Source organism: Lepus europaeus, chromosome 11 (assembly GCF_033115175.1).
Source record: "Lepus europaeus isolate LE1 chromosome 11, mLepTim1.pri, whole genome shotgun sequence".
NCBI classification, from domain to species: Eukaryota; Metazoa; Chordata; class Mammalia; order Lagomorpha; family Leporidae; genus Lepus; species Lepus europaeus.
This window is the reverse complement of record NC_084837.1, coordinates 114149088-114169306: the sequence shown is the minus strand read 5'-3', so window position 1 is coordinate 114169306 and position 20219 is coordinate 114149088. Positions and strand designations below refer to the sequence as shown.

At 58.0% G+C, this 20219-nt stretch overlaps 1 protein-coding gene across 1 annotated transcript in view; it reads left to right on the top strand.

Annotated features, from left to right (window-relative positions):
* Window positions 1-20219, top strand: part of REC114 (REC114 meiotic recombination protein) — a 112142-nt gene that overhangs the window by 85238 nt on the left and 6685 nt on the right. The window contains exons 3-4 of the mRNA XM_062206679.1: window positions 14193-14276; window positions 19225-19407. Coding sequence (XP_062062663.1) covers window positions 14193-14276; window positions 19225-19407 — 267 coding nt within the window. The remainder of the gene's footprint in view (window positions 1-14192; window positions 14277-19224; window positions 19408-20219) is intronic.

Genomic DNA, 20219 nt, shown 5'->3' with positions numbered 1-20219 from the left:
AGTTGTTCTGTGTGCGTCCGGGGACGTGCGTGCTGCTGCTGCCTCCTGTTCTGTCCAAGCAGGGTGGTTGGTAGGGTTCAGCACTCAGCCTGCCCAAGGAGCTGTCTAAGTGTTCTGGTGATTACTGGAGGGGGAGTTCTGTTGGAGGGATGGCGTTTCCACTCGGGGTTCTGCAGTTTAAAAATCATACTGCATTCTGAATTAAGTGAAAGGGTTGAGAAAGGTCCCTTTTCTTCTTTTGTATTTCAAAAACAAATCATGTCCGAGTTTCAGATGCACTAATAGTCCTGAAACCACCGTGACCTAGCCGCGAACACTGTGCCAGGTTAAGGATTGAGAGGAAAAATTGTGACTGCCAGCAGGCAGAGTGTTTGGAACAACAGGCACACCTGGGGACGTTACCAGCTATGAGTTTTAGAACCAGAGGGCTCGACGTAAGGAGGGAGCGAGAGTGGCCCATAGCCAAGGCCGGAAGAAGCTGCCAGTGCCCCGGGGAGCCGGGCAGCCCGAAGGAGCAGTTGTGTTTGCAGTCACACTTGTGGGTTTGTCTGTGTCAGCTTCGGGTTTGTGTATTTTGAGGACCTGTTCTGGATACGTGCTCACGTGGGACTGCTGTGTCTTCCTGATTAACCCGGGACGTGGTGAAGTGCTCCTCTGTGGTGACTCGTGGACTCACACACTTGCCTGTGTTGATGGAGCCGCTCCGGCCCAGTGGTGTCTGCTCCCACCCAGGAGGAGCTGGTGCGTCTGTCCTCACAGACATGGACCATTCGCATCTCACAGGGTTCCCCTGAGTTCACTGCTCCCTCTTGCTGTTTGTTTTCTGTTGATCACATCTCTCTCTGTTTTTGTTTTAACATTTTTGTTTGTTTACCTGAAAGGCAGTGAGGCAGGACAGAGAGATCTTTGCTCTGCTGGTTCACTCCCCAGATGGCTGCAGCAGCCAGGGCCGGGGCCAGCCCCAGAGTGGGAGCCTGGAGCTCAGTCATGGTGCATCTTCAGCACGCCACAGCCCAGCCCCACCCCAGTCAGGAAGGACCTTGCAACATGTGCTTCCATTTGCCCCCCTTCCTCTGTGCTGACCTCATGAATTTTATTATTGCACATGAACTAAACCCCGGTTCTGCTTTAAAAGGCTATTGGTTTCCTTTTTTCTAATTTATTAATTTGAAAGGCTGGTGGCACAGTGAGAGGGAGAGACAGAGAGAGAGAGATAGAGATCTTCCATCCGCTGGTCACTCCCCAGAAGTCCACCACATTTTTGGGTGGTGGAAGGCCAAGCACTTTGACCATCCTCCCAAGTGTGTTAGCAGGAAGCTGGATCAGAAGTGGAGCAGCCGTAACGCACCTGGGAAAGCAGTAGAAGATCCAAGTCCTTGGCCCCTGCCGCCCACCTGGGGAGACCTAGCTGGAGGTCCAGGCTCCTGGCTTTGGCCTGACCCAGCCCAGCCATTGTGGCCATTTAGTGAGTGACCCAGCAGATGGAAGGTTGGTGTGTGTGTGTGTGTGTGTGTGTCTCCCTCTCAGTCTCTGTAACTCTGACTTTAAATAACTAAATAAATGTACAGAGAAGTGGAGCGGTGAGGACTGAAGCTGGCGCGGATACAGGACTTGAGCGTGCTGAGCGCCGGCCCCGCGGCAGCCCTGCTGTTCCTCACCGCGCGTTCTGTTAGCACTTCCTCTGCCACTTGGAGCATTTGGCTGTTCCTAACGCTATTTTAGTGACCTCACCTGCATTTTATTTTTGTGGCAGACGCGTGCTTTTCCACTGTGAAACAGTAGGCGTGGTCTGGGTGGCCCTGCAGCCGGTCAGCAGTGTCAAGGACACACGGGTCGCCGTGAGGAGGCCGTTAGCGTTTCCTGAAATCGGCCGGAAGCAGGAGCGCCTTTTACATATCCTGTGTTATTCTTTCTGGTGCGCTGCCTCTTGCATAGATGATATTGTTTAATTTCAGATATTTTATTTTTCAATTTTAGAGTTTTATTCTTTTTATATTTTCCATTTCTCTTTTAACATTATTTATTTATTTATTTGAAAGGCAGAGAGACAGAGACAGGGGAGATCTTCCATCTGCTGATTCACTCCCCCATATGGCTGCAACAGGAGCCAGGAGCTTCTTCCAGGTCTCCCATGCAGGTAGCGGGGGCCCTGCTGCCTCCCAGTTGCACTAGCAGGACGCTAGCAGGGAGTGGGGCCAGGGCTTAACCCAGGCTCTCCGTCCGGTATGGGGTGCAGGACGCTAGCAGGGAGTGGGTCCGGGGCTTGACCCAGGCTCTCCGGTATGGGGTGCAGGACGCTAGCAGGGAGTGGGGCCGGGGCTTGACCCAGGCTCTCCGGTATGGGGTGCAGGACGCTAGCAGGGAGTGGGGCCAGGGCTTGACCCAGGCTCTCCGGTATGGGGTGCAGGACGCTAGCAGGGAGTGGGGCCAGGGCTTGACCCAGGCTCTGTGGTATGGGGTACAGGACGCTGGCAGGGAGTGGGGCCAGGGCTTACCCAGGCTCTCCGGTATGGGGTGCAGATGTAGAGCAGAGGGCACCTTAACCGCTGTACCAGTCACCTGCCTGCATTCCTTTCCTTAATATGTTGGTGGCTTTTTTTTCTTTAATGCCTTGAGTGTATGGGACATGTTCATAAAACAGCTTTTTAAATGTTCTTTTTTTGCTAATTCTATCGCACCAAACTTCTGAGTTTATTTATGTTTATTTTTAAAGAATGATTTATTTGAAAGAATTACAGAGAAAGAGGAGAGAGAGAGCGGGAGAGAGGGAGGGAGGGAGGGAGGGAGAGAGGGAAGGAGGGAGGGAGGGAGGGAGGGAGGGAAGGAAGGAGGGAGAGAGGGAAGGAGGGAGGGAGGGAGGGAAGGAGATCTTCCATTTGCTGATTCACTCCCTGGAGAGCTGCAGCAGCCAGGGCTGGGCCAGGCCAGAGCCAAGACCTTCATCTGGGTCTCCCACATGGGTGGCAGGGGCCCAAGCAGTTGGGCCATTTTCTGCTGCTTTTCCCAAGCCATCAGTCAGGAGCTGGATCAGTAGGGCAGCCAGGACCCCAGCCCACTTTGCCTCAGTGCTGGCCCCCTGTGGACTCAGTTTTCTTGAGGCTGTGAGTCATTGTTGCTAGTTTTTCATATATGACTTTTTAAAAAAAATTATTTTATTTGAAAGAGTTATACAGAGAGAAGAGAGACAGAGAGAGAGAGAGAGAGAGAGACAGAGAGAGAGAGAGAGAGAGGTCTTCTCTCTGCTGGTTCACTCCTCAGTTGGCCACAGTGGCTGGAGCTGGGCCGATCCAGAGCCAGGAGCTTCTTCCAGGTCTCCCACACAGGTGCAGGGGCCCAAGGACTTGGGTCATCTTCAACTGCTTTCCCAGGCCATAGCAGAGAGCTGGATTGGAAGTGGAGCAGCCAGGACTTGAACCGATGCCTGTATAGGATGCCTGTAAGCATAGGCTTAACCTTTTATGCCACAGCGGCAGCCCCCAGATAGGTATTTTTAAAGTGTTGAAGGGCTGGCACTGTGGCATAGCAGGCAAAGCTGCCACCTGCAGTGCCGGCATCCCATGTGGGTACCAGTTCGAGTCCCGGCTGCTTTACTTCCAATCCAGCTCTCTGCTATGGCCTGAGAAAGCAGTAGAGGATGACCCAGAAGCTTGGGCCCCTGCATCCATGTGGGAGACCAGGAAGAGGCTCCTGGCTTCAGATCAGCGCAGCTCAGCTGTTGTGGCCATTTGGGGAGTGAACCAGTGGATGGAAGAATTCATTCTCTCTCATTCATTCATATTTTCTCTCTCTCTCTCTCTCTCTCTCTCTCTCTCTCTCTCTCCCCCTCCCTCCCTCCCTCCCTTCCTCTGCCTCTCTCTCTCTGTAACTCTGCCTTTCAAATAAATAAGTCTTAAACAAATTATTAAAAAATAAAGTGTTGAATTTTTTTTTACACAGTAGTTAAGTTACTTGTAATCAGTTTAACCTTTTTGAACCTTGTTTTTTAAAGTTAGTTTGAGGCTGGCGCCATGGCTCCACAGGCTAATCCTCCGCCTAGCGGCGCCGGCACACTGGGTTCTAGTCCCAGTCGGGGTGCCAGATTCTATCCCGGTTGCCCCTCTTCCAGGCCAGCTCTCTGCTATGGCCCGGGAAGGCAGTGGAGGATGGCCCAAGTGCTTGGGCCCTGCATCCCATGGGAGAGCAGGAGAAGCACCTGGCTCCTGCCATCGGATCAGCGCGGTGCGCCGGCCGCAGCACACTGGCCACGGCAGCCATTGGAGGGTGAACCATCGGCAAAGGGAAGACCTTTCTCTCTGTCTCTCTCTCACTATCCACTCTGCCTGTCAAAAATAAAAAATAAAGTTAGTTTGAGAGAGAGCATCCTGGTCCTCTGGGAGCAGATCCCACAGTGGACAGGACGGGCTGGGCTAACGGAGCCAGGAACTCAGTCCCGGTCTCCCACATGGATGGCAGGAGCCTGACTACTTGAGCCACCGCTCTGCCTCCCAGAGTCTGCAGCAGCAGGAAACTAGAGCAGGCACTGGTATGGGACACAGGCGTCAGCCGCACCCTCACTGGGAGGGCAGACGCCCACCCCGAGGCTTATTTTTCATTTCCTTAATTCACTGGCGTTTCTGAGGTGCGCTTCCTACCGAATGTCCTCTGGATTCAGGGAGGTTCTCTGCCCTGAGCTCACCCCTGGGCCCCAGGAGTTCCGGACCGTCAGGCCCGTGCTCCTGTCCAGAGTTCGTTCCTGTTGCTCTTGAGCGATGCTGTCTGCACACGCACAGGTGCTGTTCCTCCAGGGACCTGAGGGCCGTGCAGGCTCGAGGCTGTCTCCGTGTGTAGCCCTCTCGCGCCTGCTCTGCCTCTCTGACGGCTCTGTTTGTCCTCCGTTCCTGGGGACTGTAGGGTCTGCTTGGGTTCCCCTTCGCTGTGAATCCCGGGCTGAGCCTCGGTCAGTGGTAGCCGGGCTCCCTGTGTCAGGTAGCACCATGACCTGTGTCACCTGTTCCCCACTGGCTGAAGTGCCAGGGCACTTCCAAAAGTTCATGGAAAAGAGAATTAAAAATATGAGCTTCTTTTGATGAAAATTTTTTGCACTGTGACAAAACTATGCATGGACTTTAAAATTGTTTCGGTTCCACAGTAAGCCCATACTTTCAGTTCTCTTGTCTCTGAACCTTTTGGCATATCTGCACAGTTGCTCCTGAGGTACCCAGTCTTCTGGGTCGCTGTAGCTGGCAGATAACGTTGGACCCTCCTGTTCCCTCTTGGTGAGAAAGAGCATCACAGGTTGGGAATTAATCAGATCTCCCTGTCAAAACGGTAGCATCTGCAGCACAAGTAGGTGACTAGGCTCTCCTGAGGCCCCTCCCCCAAGGTAGGGTGGAGCTAGGGAAGCCCTGATCGCCTGGAGGGCCACCTCGCCTCCTATGGGCACCTGTGCAAGGGCCGGGGCGGCGGCGGAGCCTCCTGCACAAGGACCTGCGCGGCAGCCTGAAGAGGACCTCCGTTAGCCACAGAGAGACAGCGTAGAGATCGGTGTCTGCCTGATTTCAAACAGCAAATATATTCCAGTTCGTGAGTTGCAGATACTCTCTCTTTAAAACCCTCCTTGTCACTTGCCGAGGACATAAGGGAAGACCTGGCTACTCTGAAAGCCGGCAAACACGGGAGACGGCGGTGAGTGTGGAGCCCGCCTTCCCCACGAGCACCGGAATAGCAGAGTAGTGAGTGGGCAGAGCTCATAGAGGAATGAATGGAAAACCGCCGTCGTCTTGTGGCCCTGAAGATGGCCCGAGCCTGGGCAGAGCCGTCGTCTTGTGGCCCTGAGGATGGCCCGAGCCTGGGCAGAGCCGTCGTCTTGTGGCCCTGAGGATGGCCCGAGCCTGGGCAGAGCCGTCGTCTTGTGGCCCTGAGGATGGCCCGAGCCTGGGCAGAGCTGTCGTCTTGTGGCCCTGAAGGTGGCCCGAGCCTGGGCAGAGCCATCGTCTTGTGGCCCTGAGGATGGCCCGAGCCTGGGCAGAGCTCGCTGCCACACGGGAAGGAGTCCCACAGAACCCGAGGGAAAACTGAAGCCTGGACCCAGCCGCCAGTCCGGACACAGAGAGGGCCTGCACCGAGGGCCGCCTTGGCAGTGACAGTCCCGAGAGCAGCTCCGGGACATGGTGTGGCCCGAGGGGCTGTCCCTGCCATCGCTGTTTCTGTTCAGCTCTGGAGCTAAGAATGGAAGTAAGCATTCAAAAGAAGAATATTGTGTGAGGTGTGAGAACCACCCCAAATTCCACCTTCAGTGTCCACAGACAAGGTCACGCTGGAGCAGAGCCTGGCAGGCCCTGTCCCCCATGGCTCCGAGTGGCCGGGGCGGGGCTGTGCCACCGTGTCATGCTTGGTCTGCAGTGCCTGGGGGGTGTTCTGGCCCCTTACAAAGTGTTGATCCCTGAGCTGAAGAGGCAAAGACCCAGTGGCTTCAACAAAAAAATTGCAAGGAAAAACCATTGCACATCAAGGTTCCCCGTGTGTGGGTCTCCTGGGACCCCTGCTGGAGGTGAACCAGAGAGAGCGGGGCCTGTGGGGTGGTTGACCTGCGAGGTCTGCTACCTTGGGAAGGTGGGGCGTGCTCTGTGATTGGGTTCCAAGAAGAGCCCCCAGCTCTTGGAGATGGCTGTCTGCAAACGTCTGGGTTCGCCTCAGGATAATGCAGGGAGTGGAAGCCACCGGTGTGGGTGTGGCAAGGTCAGCTGGGCTGGATTAAGGGCACGCCCTGGCTCCTCACACTGTTTTACCACTTGGTCTGCTTTTGTCTGGGCTTAAAAATTCCCACTGGGGCAGGCCCTGTGGCACGGTGGGTAAAGCCACCGCCTGTGTTGCCGGCAGCCCATATGGGCACTGGTTCGAGTCCCGGCTGCTCCACTTCCCATCCAGCTCCCTGCTACTGCACCTGGGAGGCAGCAGAGGATGGTCTGGGTGCTTGGGTCCCTGAACCCACGTGGGAGACCCGGAAGAAGCTCCTGGCTTCAGCCTGGCCATTTGTGGCCATTTGGGGAGTGAACCAGTATATGGGAGATTTGTCTGTATCTCTATCTCTCTCTGTAGTTCTACCTTTCAAATTAAAAAAAAAAAAATAGTGGCTGATCTGGGAGGAGCAGTCTCTCCCAGCCCGAAAGGACTTTAAATAAATGAGAGAAAATCCCCACTGCAGTTCAGAATGTTGTAGTTATTTCAGATAAAAGTTTTAAAACAGTCTGTTCAGAGGCCGGCTCCTCGGGGCCGACTGTGGCAGAGGCTCCTGGTTGGATTTCCTCTGGGCTCCCAGGTCCTGGAGGGCAGGCACAGCCTGGAACCCGGTGCAGCCTGGTGCATGACGGACCCTAGGATAAGTTTCTGGAACAAGGGTGACTGTGGACAGCATATTGTGATGTCTAGGTGTTACCCGGTCGTGAGGCGCAGTAGTCCTGGTTGTCTTCACATCACTCCTTAGTTTTTATTTACCTCATTCCTTCAAACAGGCTGCACTCAGCGTGAAACCAGACGTCTGGCGGATCAGGAAAAGCTGCCTGCAGAATACAGTCGGTCCCGGCGTGCATCTGGGCCGGCGCTGCCCGGGCCGAGCCCTCACGTCTGCCTGGCCCCAGGCACGCGCGTCTGGGCCGGCGCTGCCCGGGCCGAGCCCTCACGTCTGCCTGGCCCCAGGCACGCGCGTCTGGGCCGGCGCTGCCCGGGCCGAGCCCTCACGTCTGCCTGGCCCCAGGCACGCGCGTCTGGGCCGGCGCTGCCCGGGCCGAGCCCTCACGTCTGCCTGGCCCCAGGCACGCGCGTCTGGGCCGGCGCTGCCCGGGCCGAGCCCTCACATCTGCCTGGCTCCAGGATGTCCGCCACACGACTGTCTCCACGCAGTGTGGTGTGTGTTCCGAAGGGAGCAGAGATGCTCACATTCAAATCCAAGACCCAGGTCTGGCTCTGACGCCAGTCACGTCATCTTTGCTCTCTATCTTACTGCTTTATTAGCTTAATAAATAACAATTGGTTATGATTATTACATTTTAAAGATTTATTTATTATCTGAAAGATGGAGTTACAGAGAGGCAGAGACAGAGAGAGAGAGAGGTCTTCTATCCACTGGTTCACTCCTCAAGTGGCCACAACGGCTGGAGCTGGGCCCATCTGAAGCTAGGAGCTTCTTCTGGGTCTCCCACATGGGTGCAGGGGCCCAAAGACTTGGGCAAGATTCCACTGCTTTCCCAGGCCACAGCAGAGAGCTGGATCGGAAGTGGAGCAGCTGGGACTGGAACCGGCGCCCATATTGGATGCCGGCACTGCTGGTGGCAGCTTTACCCGCTACACCACAGCGCTGACCCCTATACTTTTAATTTTTAAAAATCCCAGTTATTTGCTTGTTCCCTTGACATTGCTGTCTTCATGATCAGTTGTAGTTGTACTTGAAAGGCACAGCAACAGAATACTGAGAGAGAGAGACAGCAGAGTGTTTCCATCAGCTGGTTCATTCCACAAATGCCCTCAAGCAGCTAAGATTTGGCCAGGACAAACCAGGAGCCTAGAACTCCATCGGGATGGGTAGCAGGGGCCCGAGCATTTGAGCCGTCACCTGCTGCCTCGCAGGATGCATTAGCAGGAGCTGGACAGGCAGTGGAGTAGGTGGGACTGGAACCCGGAGCCAGTGCCCTGACGGGATGCAGGAGTCCCAAGTTACGGCCTAATTGCCATGCGACACTGCTCCCCACCAGTGGCTCTCTCATGGTGTGTGATTTCTTGCTGTTTTCTGTGTAATCGGAACCTCACAAGGCCTGGGCTCCAGGACATGAGTTAGAGACATACCCCTGAGTTGCAGCTGGGTTCTCATTTTTGAATAAATCCCCAGGAGCAGAGGGTCCTCCTCCCACAATGAGCAGCCCCCCGGCTCTCTGGGCACAGGGTCCTGGGCCGTCTGAGCCTAGTCACCCGGTGATGCTGGGACCCCGCTTCCCTCTGCCGATCTCTGAAGGAGGGCATTTGCAGTGGGTGTAAAACACGGCGTTGTCGAAGTCCTGCTGGCATGGTTTGAAGCCGACTTACAGGGCTCGATGCCTGTGCCCCACCCCCACGACCCGGGGTCTGGGGTGCCCCAGCCCATGGTGCGCAGCAGGAGGCAGGCTTGGACTCTAGGGCATGCAGGCTCCTGCCACCCAGCTGCACACAGCTCCCCGCCTCCTCCTCTCCATGCCTCAGTGGCTCCCTGTTGGTTTATCTTCCCCACAGCTCTTCGTTAGGTGTCACGGGTACAGGAAGAACGTGGGTGGCTGGAATCTAGACGTGAATTTCATGATTTAAGCTCTCTCGTCTCTCTGCTTCAAAGTGTGGTGCAGCGGCCCCATGGCCCCTCTGGGAAACTGGGCCAGAACAGGGCGCAGCGGGGGGGGTGCCCCACGTGTGATCAGTGGCAGTGGGGGGGGGAACCACGTGCCTGGGGTGGGCACAGGAGAATGAGCCACGGTTCTTGCTGTTGCACAGTTTCAGGGTGGTGGGAGCCGGGAGAGTGGGGTAGAGGGCAGCGCCGGCTCGTGCTGTGGAACTCAGTGCTGGCTTCCCGCGTCCCCGTGCGTCCCCTGCACTGCTGTCCAGCCTCTGCTCGACACCCCCACCCTCGGGCATTGTTCGCTGGTAAATGTGCTGTTTCCCAGGGTCCTTCTCGCTGAGCGCGCCACCAGTGTCCTGCCTCTGCACTTCCAGGTCGCGGCAGCTCACGTGGCGGCTTCTGCTGGTGATCTTGGCCTGGCTGCCGCCTCCTCCTTGGGCAGATTCTCTGACTTTTTGAACCGTGGGAGGAGCCCAGAGGCATTAAGTGAGCTTCTCGGCCAAGACAAGCACCGTGCAGGGGGCTGAGAGGGGCAGGGAGGCTGCCGAGAGGGAGCTGCGCCCAGCAGGTAGCTCTGCAGAGATGGAGGCCAGCGCTGACATCCGGGAATGTGAGTGACAGCCCAAGTCCCAGGACATTAGGGGAAGAGCTGTTTCTGGACTCTGAACAAGATGGGGGCACGTCGGGTCAGAGTTAAGGTGTCCCACCTCACTGGACACGCAGTGCGCTTACACCCCTCACAGCGTTAAAGAAACGACAGCAATGTGCCGTGTTCTGTTCATTGTAACAAGGGGTTTCCTTCTTCCGTTCACTCAGTAACGCTTACTGAAGAACTTTCTAGGGTCAAGCACTGTAGTTGGTGCTGTGTGTTTAGTAATGAGCAAAACCGACTTAGCCCCTGCCTGCACGGGGCTTCCAGTCCAGTGGGAAAAAACAGCGTTCAGCAGGGGCCGGAGCTGTGGTGCGGCGGGTGCAGCTGCTGCTTGGGGTGTGTGTAGCAAGCCCGTTTGGGTCCCAGCTGCTCCGCTTCTGATCCAGCTTCCTGCTGATGCTCCTGGGAAGCAGTGGATGATGGCCCGAGTCCCTGGGCCCCTGCACCCATGTGGGAGACCCGGGTGGAGCTTCTGGCTCCTGGCTCCCACCTGGCCCAGGCCTAGCCATTGTGGCCATTTGGGGAGTGAACCAATTGATGCAAGATCTCTGTCTCTCCCTATCTCTTTTTAACTCTGCTTTTCAAATAAATAAGGCTAATAATCGCACACAGATGTACAGATAACCACTGTGAGAGGGAACGGCCAAGTGTTAGTGAAAGTACCGGGGTGAGTGGTTGAGGTTGGGGCAGGTGAACAGTGATTAGAGGGGAGCTAAGTGAAAAGGTCGGGGAAGAGCAGAGCGAAGAAATACGTGACGTGCTGGGCCACCTCGTGAGGAGCCGTCCACAGCTCGGCTCAGAGGCACTGCCAGCACAGCCACTGCTGGAGCCCGGAGCTGCGGGCCAGTGGACGCAGTGGTGGTGCTGGGATTTGAGGTTAACCGTGTGTTCTAGAACCTGGCCCTGGCCTTTCTAGGGCTGTCCCTCTTCTACCCAGGAAGGAAGAAATGTAAGCAGTTATGGTGGTGCCTCGGAAGACCGGGGTCCCGCCAAGGCATCATCCCAGAGCAATCCCGCCCTTGCCTTGTGGGGCGCTCGAGACAAAGCTGGGCTTTACCAAACCCTGGGCGGGGCACTGCAGGCGACTGGCCCGGCTGGACTGCAGCTTCCCTGCCAGGGAAGAGGTGGAAGCCAGGGTTCCCAGCTCCCCTGTGCTAAGGGGTCAGGACTTCAGCTGCAGAGGTTTCTGGAGGGCAGCTCTGATGTGGTCTTGAGAGACACTCGGTCACTTGGGGTGGGTGAGGAGTGGGGAGCAGGGGTCGGGGGCCAGGCAGGAGGAGGCTGCAGGGGTTCTGGGGCTGGCTGCTGCAGGTGGGGGGACCATCAGATGGGAGAACCGCTGAGGCAGGAGGGAGACCAGGAGTCCAGCGTGAGTCCAGCCAGTGGCTGGCGCGGCACCGAGTAGGAGCAGCTGCACGAGTGGAGAGAAACCACCAGGTTGCGATTTCTGTGGGGCAGTGGGGAGGAGGGGGCCTGTGGGACCCCATCCGGCCTGAGCTCTAGGAAGAGACCAGGTCAGGCCAAGGCCTAGAGCTGCCATCTCTTCTTATTTAAAATAAGCTTTGCAGACCGCGGTGGAATTTACAGGAAGGTAAAGCAGAGCAGAACGGAACTCCCGTAGGCCAGTTGCTGTTTTAGGTACCCCCCCCAACACACACAGCCCCATTCCGTGTCACACCCGTGTTCTCACTGCACACAGGCGGCTTACGTGGCCACAGAACCAGCACAGCGCAGAAGGCCACAAGGCCCTGGGCTCCCCGGGCCAGCAGAGCACTCACTGCCCTCTGCGCCTGCTCAGCCGCACAGGACGCCTGCGCTGAGGGTGGCCCCCGAGCACCTAAACGTGGCCAGGGAACTGAAACACAGAGTTACAATTTTTAAAAGAAGAATTACTTTACTGATTTCAAAGAGCTACAGAGAGAGGTAGATCCAGAGAGAGAGAGAGAGAGGTCTTCTATCTGCTGGTCACTCCCCAAATGACCGCAGCAGCCAGAGCTGAGCTGATCTGAAGCCAGGAGCCAAGAACCTCCCCCAGGTCTCCCACTCGAGTGCAGGGGCCCGAGCACTAGGGCCTGGGCCGTCCTCCACTGCTTTCCCAGGCCACAGGAGAGAGCTGGATGGGAAGAGGAACAGCCGGGACCTGAACTGGCGCTTATATGGGACGGTGGTGCTGTTATTTCATTTACATTTAGGTTTAAAAATGGAAGCAACATAAAATAGTATTAAATTCAACTTCATTATTTTGGCAGGACTGCATCTCACTTTAACTGTTGAAAAAACTGTTCGAATTGATGTGGCATAAGTATAAAGTGCACACTGATTCTCAAAGGCTTAATGCAAAAAAGAATAAGAGGCCCAGCGCTGTGGTGCAGCCGTTAAAGCCGTGGCCTGCGGCGCTGGCATCCCATATGGGCGCTGGTTTGAGTCCCAGTTGCACCACTTCCCATCTAGCTGCCTGCTATTGTGCCTGGGAAAGCAGTGGAGAATCTTCCAAGTGTTTGGGCCCTGAAGCCACATGGCAGTTCTAGGGAAGCTCCTAGCTTTGGCCTGGCGCAGCCCCAGCCATTGTGGCCATTTGGGGAGTGAACAGTGAATGGAAGACCTATCTCTGTCTCTGCTCGCTCACTCTCTCTCTGTAACTCTGCCTTTCAAATAAATAAATCTTAAAAAAGAAATAATGTGGGGCCGGCGCTATGGCGCAGTGGGTTAATGCCCTGTCTTGAGGCGCGGGCATCCCATATGGGTGCTGGTTCTAGTCCTGGCTGCTCCTCTTCCAATCCAGCTCTCTGCTATGGTCTGGGAAAGCAGTAGAAGATGACCCAAGTCCTTGGGCCCCTGCACCCGCGTGGGAGACCTGGAAGAGGCTCCTGGCTTCGGATTGGTGCAGCTCCGGCCGTTGCAGCCATCTGGGGATTGAACCAGCAGATGAAGACCTCTCTGTCTCTACCTCTCTCTGTAACTCTTTCAAATACATAAAAATAAATCTTTAAAAAAAAGAAATAGTGTAAACACAGCCATTCATATTTCACTAAGCTCCTGTGTTGAAATGTGTTTGATATATTAGGTTAAATACTGAAATCCCGCCAAGCGTGGTTACCTCCGTGGCGGCAGCCCTCTTCCCCGGCACCGCTGCGTGGGTTTCCATGTGCGCCGGTGGGCTGCCTGCCCTCTGCGCAGCTGTCTGCCTTCTTTCACTGGATTGAAGAGCAGAACCACGAGACCCAGGCCCTGCGCTGGGCAGTCTGTCCGAGCGGTGACCGCCTTGGGGCTGCTGGTTCCGGGTGGATTCCAGATGTTGTCTCTGTCGCCAGCTGCACTCCCGCCGGCAGGGGCGTGCGGCCAGGTGCCCTGTGTACTGCCACCTGGAACGGCAGGGTCTGTATTGAAGAGGCCTGAGCACACCGATCACTGACCCTTACAGCATGCCTCTTTGTGCTAATGCTGAGTTGTTAAGAGATTACAAATATTTTCTTTTTCCGTTAAAAGTAAAATTTATTAATGATAATCTTAGAATCAGCATTGACTTTTTTTTTTAAGTGAGTGTGGGAGAATGAACCCACAGCACTCTCCTGGGGTGTCGGCCCCTGTGAGGGACAGCGGCACTTCCTGTCGTCACAGTCCAGGAGCGACGAGTCTCTGCTATCCCAGGAGCCTGCCTGGCTGTGGCTGCATTTCAGGGCCGAGAGCCTGGGCCCGGCTCCCACGCTGCCGCCGGCACCCGAGTCTCCTCCGCTCCTTTGTCAGCCTTGACCCTCGTGGGCCCCCTGCTGCCCCCTTCGCCTGTTGTTGCTGTCCAGATGGAAGGGAGAGCGAGACAGCACCCAGACCCAGACCGCTTCATGTTTTCCGAATCTCGGCCAGAGGAGCCTCGCGGGCGCTGTGGATGTGCCGGTTCCTAAGTTAGCACAGCAGATCCCTTGTTGTCGTTCAGCAAACCTCAGACGCAGGACTGCGCTTCCAGCGAGCGTGGCCATGGGCATTGCCTGTCGTGTTCCTCCTTAGCAGGAAGAGGTTGAGGAAAGCCGACTGCTGACGCTGCCCCGGCGGGAGCCGCAGCAGGACGGGCGCAGCCTGTGGTCGCCTCCCGGGGCTGCTCTCGGGCCGTTTCTGCCACGCTGAGCGCCGGGGTAGGTGGCACGGGACTGCTAATGGGACACAGCTGTCCGGCCACTCCTCACAGCCCTCTCACCACTCTGCCTGTTTCAGGAAGGGTTCTCGCTCGTCGGCAGCAGGAGCTGGTTGAAGATCGTGAGACGCATGGACTGTCTACTCTTTGGAACCACGGTAAAGGCAAGGTCACCCGAGCCTGCTCTTCCTTTTCTGTGTGTGTGGCGGGGCATGGGGGCCCCTCCTGGTGCACGGGGGTGGGAGGAACGCACGTGCTCAGCGGAGCAGACGGGGCCGTGGGGAGGCAGGGCCGCGTTGGCGGGGGGCAGCCCTGACCGGTGGGCAGGGGAGGGGTGCACCCCTGTGCGTCTTGCTGCTGACGTATGTGGAGGAGGCAGGGCTTCACCGAGTTTGGCTTCGATTTTCCCCTTTAATATTGGAAAATCAGATTCCTTTGCTTTGCAGCTGTGTTAACAGACACAGGCCACTGCTCACCTGGCCTGTTCTGCCACTGTGAGGGCCGGCTGAGGCGATGACAGGAAATGGGCTCCGAGAGCCAGAGGCGTCCTCGCCCACAGGGCCGGTCCGCCCACCGTGCGTGCGTGCAGCAGGCGCGGGGGCATCGGCCTTCCCGTCTGGGGGGATCAGCGCGGCTGCCGTGCTCGGCACCCTTGATGTGGGGGCAGCTGTTGGCCCTGCCGCGCTGTAGCGACTGCGCATACTCGGCACTCCAGACCATGTTCGGGATCGCCGTAAGCCAGCGCAGCACCATTGGTTTCCTTTGCAACTGTGAGTGTTTTGTGCAGTCAAGAACACCGTGCTGCCCACCTGCGCCCCCTTCCCCTCAGAGGAGGCTGGGCCAGGAGCTCAGGGAGCTGCCTCCCACCGGCCGTCAGCTCCCGGAGCGAATGGGCCTCCTCGGCTCCCAGCACGCTGCGGGCTGTTGCAGCGTTGATGTCTCCTCTCAGGTCTTGTTAGATCCTAACCATGAAGAGCAAAGCGGAAGCCGCCCGGAACCTGCCAACCACTTCTGCGGTTTGTAGTGTGGCCGGGTGCCCACACGGCACAGTCGGGAGGGCCCCGGGCGCAGGGGACAGAGCCCCACCAGAGCAGCCTTGTTGCTGTTTTGTGCTGAATGAGAAACCCACAAATAGACCATCACTAGTACTGGCCAGCGCCTTGGGCTGCTGGGACCCAGGTCAGAGTCCTGGTCTCTTGGCCCAACACATCGACTCCATTCATTCTGGGAAGGTGAGCGTGCCCCGCCCCCTTCACAAGGAAAGCAGTTTTCCTGTAAGGTGCTCCAGCCCGCACAGCGCAGAAGATGTCGGCTTGGGTGTCCTGGGCCAGGGCAGACACGTGCTCGGCTTGGCCAGCTCCTGCTGTGGATGGGCTTGTGCCACTTGGGTCCCACACTTCAGTCATGTGATAGGGACCCGCAGCACTGCACCAGGGCATCTGGTAGTCACTGAAAACATTCCATTATTGTTCATTTGAAACCAGAGAGCAGGGGCCGGCGCTGTGGCACAGCAGGTAAAGCCACTGCCTGCAGTGCTGGCTTCCACGTGGGCGCCAGTTAGAGTCCCAGCTGCTCCACCTCCGATCCAGCCCCTGCCAATGCCTGTGAGAAAGCAGTGGAGGATGGCCCAGTCCCTGGGCCCCTGCACCTGTGTGGGAGACCTGGAGGAAGCTCATGGCTTTGGCCTGGTCCAGTCAGCTGTTTTGGCCATCTGGGGCGTGAACCAGTGGATGGAAGATCAATTGTCTCTCTCTCCCCTCCTCTGTAACTCTGCTTTTCAAATAAATAAATCAATCTTTAAAAAAGAAAAAGCAGAGAGAGAGGTGCCCGCCCCCCATCCAGTGGTTCACACTCCAGGTAGCCAGGGAGGGGGTGTAGGTGGAAGCCGGGAGCTGGGAACTGAGCCCAGGTCTCCCCCCGGGTGGCAGAGACTGGAGTACTGGAGCCATCCTGCTGCCTGCCAGAATCTGCGCTGGCACGAAGCTGGCATCGGGACAGGCACTGTGACGTGGGTGGCATCAGTAGACGAAGGGGTTGGCCAGCGCGGCTGTCAGCAGCCAGGGGCTGATTCCTGGGTCCCTGAGCATCTCCAACCAGGGCTGCTCCGGGCCCTCATGTAAAACGCGCAGTCTGTACCCCACCCCAGAGGACACGTCCACCTCCCGCCAAAGCTGCGTGTTCACGGCCGGAGCAGTGGCAGGAGCGAGCCTGGACTCCAGGGTGCAGAGCCTGCACATACAGAGCACCAACTGTATACCTACAGTCTGTGACACGGTTTTTTCTCTGTGTACACAACTTAAAACATTCAGGGTGCGACTCTTGTCTGTTCTTGCTGTGAATGGAATCCCTTACTCAGTATTTCCAGCTACTTAGTATCAGGTTTGTTTCTGAATTAATTCACATTCAGCCCCCTTACTAGTCTTATTAACTCAGCTAATAGATGTTAATTTTTAGGAAATTAATTTTGTAATCTGTAAACAGTAACACTTGTATTTCTGTCAGTGATTTTTATCGTTGGTTACTTTCGCCGCCTTGCCAGATAGCGCTGACCTCCCGGGACCGTGCGGGCCTGCTCGTGTGGCTCAGAGCCGCCCGCCCGGCCTGTGTGGGGCTGCCCCTCCCCATGTGACCTCGCACCAGGGTCCTGGACGGTCCTCTGTGCCCTCCGACCCCCACCAAGGCGCCACTGTCCACTGTGGGGCTGTGCCCTGCGTGGCGGATTCACGGGCAGCCCACACGGATGGGCGTCCTCGGGCTGCTGGTCTGGGCCAACCTGGGCCACTGACACGTGGGGGAAGCGAGGCCCTGCAGCGTGATGGCCCCGCGCTCCGGGGCGGCGGCATTTCCTCTCCTGTGGCCTGGACGGCAGAGGGAGCCAGGCCTGCCCGTGTGTGAGGCCCCGGGCTGTGAGTGTTGCCCGCCGGTTGCCGCCTCCGGCCCTTTCCCTGTGCTCTCCTCCGCCCTGGGAGCATGGACCCGGGGGCCCCGTGGCCACGGGAAGTCGCTCACGGATCTGGGCGAGCAGCACCCCTGGCCATGCGGGGCCTCTGGGGCTGCCCCTGCCACGGGCTGCTGACCAGGCTGTGGTGCTGCCGTAAGCTCAGCCGGGGGCCTGGCCACAGTCAGGCTGGGCGTCGGCACTGGGTGGTGCTGATCTCCTTCCCGCCTGCCTCCTGGACCAGAGCACTGGTCCCCGGCTGCTGTCCCTGGGGCTGTTCTGGGTGACTGAGTGCTCCCGCCGGCATTGGAAACGCTCGCCTCTCGGGGAGGAGCCCACGCGCTCCTTCACACAGGGCATGCAGACACCTCCCGCGGGAGGCCACAGCCTGACCTGGCTGGTGGCGGGGCCTCAGGAAGTCTGAGGGGGCGGGTGCGGGGTGTCTCCTGAGGGGCCTTGGTTCCGTCTCACATGAGCCGCTCGGGAGCAAAGGTGGGTCAGGTCGGGCTCTCAGCCGGGGACTGCACTCCAGAGAAACCACGTGCCACGTGGGTGCTCCCCCGTGGGTGCCCCACGCCCCTCGCTGCTCTCGGGAACCTGCCCTGCTGGCGACTCGAGCAGTGTGTGCTGTGCACAGTCCTCACGTGATCTGCTCAGAAGGGCAGTGAGGGAACGGTGTCCCGACGGCAGGCCGGGGCTGTGGCCTCCCGTCCTCCTCCGCGCGAACCGGGCTTCAGGTCCTCCTGGTACCCACGGCCGGGTCCCTAGCAAGACCTGGGCAGCGCGCAGCTGCACTCGCAACCAGGGGACAGAAAGTACAAGCGTTAGCCCGGCGGGTTGACGGAGACCCGAGAGCGCCGCAGACGAGGGCACCGTGAGAGCTCGGTGGCTTTAGCGAGGAGCAAGGCTGGAAGTAACCCACGTGTCTGTCAGCAGGGGGCCGATTAAAGCGCGAGAGTAATGAGGCACACTTCTATTTTTACATTTGTTAAGTAAAAGGTCGGGCTGCGGAGCCTCTGTGCGTCACACGCGTGTGCATGCTGGTGGTGCCTCTGCCAGCCATCACACGCGTGTGCGTGCGTGTGCAGAGCGCTCCACGTCTGCCCCGTGTCGGAGGGGCAATGCTAAGTGCTTTTATTCTCTTGGAGAAGATCACTGAACTAAAACACAGGCAGCCGGAAGCGGCAGGGGCCGCTCTTGGAATGATGGTGCCTTACCATTTCCTTGTTTTTTCACACCCAAACACCTGGCTTTGCACGATGGGTCTATTTAAGTGGCGTAAAACGTGACCCTCCGTGGTTAGGTTAGACCTCTTTGAACTCAGCGCCGTGGTCTGTGGGTCTGGATGCTCTGTCTCCACACACCACCGCCTCCGAGTTCTCTGGGCACGGCCGACTGCGTTAGACCAAACACAAGAAGGACGTCTGTCAGGACTGGGGCAGGCGCCTGCTATTGTCACTGCCACCATCTCGGTCTGTTTGTTGTTGTTTTAAAGATTTATTGTATTTATTTGAAAGACAGTTACAGAGAGAGGTAGAGCCAGAGAGAGAGAGAGAAAGAGGTCTTCCATTCCACTGGTTCAGTCCCCAAATGACCGCAACAGCCAGAGCTGAGCTGATCTGGAGCCAGGAGCTTCTTCCAGGTCTCCCACATGGGTGCAGGGGCCCAAGCACTTGGGCCATCCTCCACTGCTTTCCCAGGCCACAGCAGAGAGCTGGATCGGAAGAGGAGCAGCTGGGGCTGGAACCGGCACCCAAATGGGATGCCTGTGCAGCCGGCCAGGGCTCTAACCTGCTGTATCCCGGCGCCGGCCCCATCCGTCTGTTTTTAGACTTGCCATCAAGTCAGCCGATGTGGCTGCCAGCGTTAAAACCATCGGCTGCATCCCACTAGGCTGGCGGATTTGCCAGGAGATGGAACCCACAGGGGTGCCTGAGCCACTGGGGCCCCGCCTGTGCCCTGGCCATCGTGAGCGTGGCTTCCACCCGGCTAGCTCTTCACTCACTCCGTGTGGATGAGTGTGGTTGGGCCGTGTTCCCCATCACTGCTGCCAGTGAAAAGCAAGCCATGGCGTCCTGCCGCACAGAGGGCGGGGGTGCGGCCACTCCCTTCGTGCCCATGTCTGCAGCAGCCGGGGGGAGGCGGCCTCTCAGGACGCTCTGTTCTGCCCACAGAGCAAGAGCCGCATGTTCCGGGTGCAGTTCGCCGGCGAGTCCAGGGAGCAGGCGCTGGGACGCTGCTGCAGCTGCGCGCAGAGCCTGGCCCAGTACACGGCCGTGGAGGGGCCAGGCCCTGACCTGCCAGCGGGGGACGGCCTGGAGGAGGACGGGGCCGGGCACGTGCCGCCGCAGCACGCAGTAAGTAGCTGCCGCTGGGCTCCGCGGTGCTGCACGGGGACCAGGCAGCCGGCTCCTCCTGAGCAGCTGTTTTTTGTGTATTTGAGAGTTAGACACAGAGCGAGGACTTCCCCCAGCTGGCTCACTCCCCAGATGGCGGCAACAGTCTGAGCTGAGCCAGTCTGAAGCCAGGAGCCTCCCCCGGGTCTCCCACGTGGGGCAGGGGCCCAAGCACCTGGGCCATCTTCTTCTGTCCCAGGCCACAGCAGAGAGCTGGATTGGAAGAGGGACTGCCAGGATGCAAACCGTATGGGGATGCCAGCGCCACAAGCGGAGGCTTAACCTACCATGCCAGTGCCGGCCCCTGAGCAGCTTTCTAAACCTGAAGGCTGTCTCTCTTCCTGGCTACTTCGGCCCCCAGAACCCAGACAGCAGGGGCGCCCTGGCTGTGTTCTGGGTGTCAGGTGCGGCCTGGGGGCCCCTCCCTGGGGCCTTTCCAGGACCGCAAGGGGACGTCTGCGAAGGCATAGGTGTCCCCTGCCTCTTGCTGTCCCGACACCTGTACGAGGGACACACCCTGGCAGCTGGAGCCTGGCCCATCAGCTCAGCCCGGCCCAGCTGCCGAGCTGTCCCCTGCAGTGAGAACACCGAGCCCGCGTGGGCCCTGCTGCCTCCCTGGGTGAGGGCTGCTGGGAGCCTCCAGCCCCTGGGTCCTCGGGCTCCTGCGTGCGGTGGGCGTTTGCTCAGAAGTGAACGCTGTGCGCCGGCCGCTTCAGGAGCGTGGCAGCGTTCCTCGGCGGGGATGAAAGCTGGGCTCGCGCTGCAAACGGAGA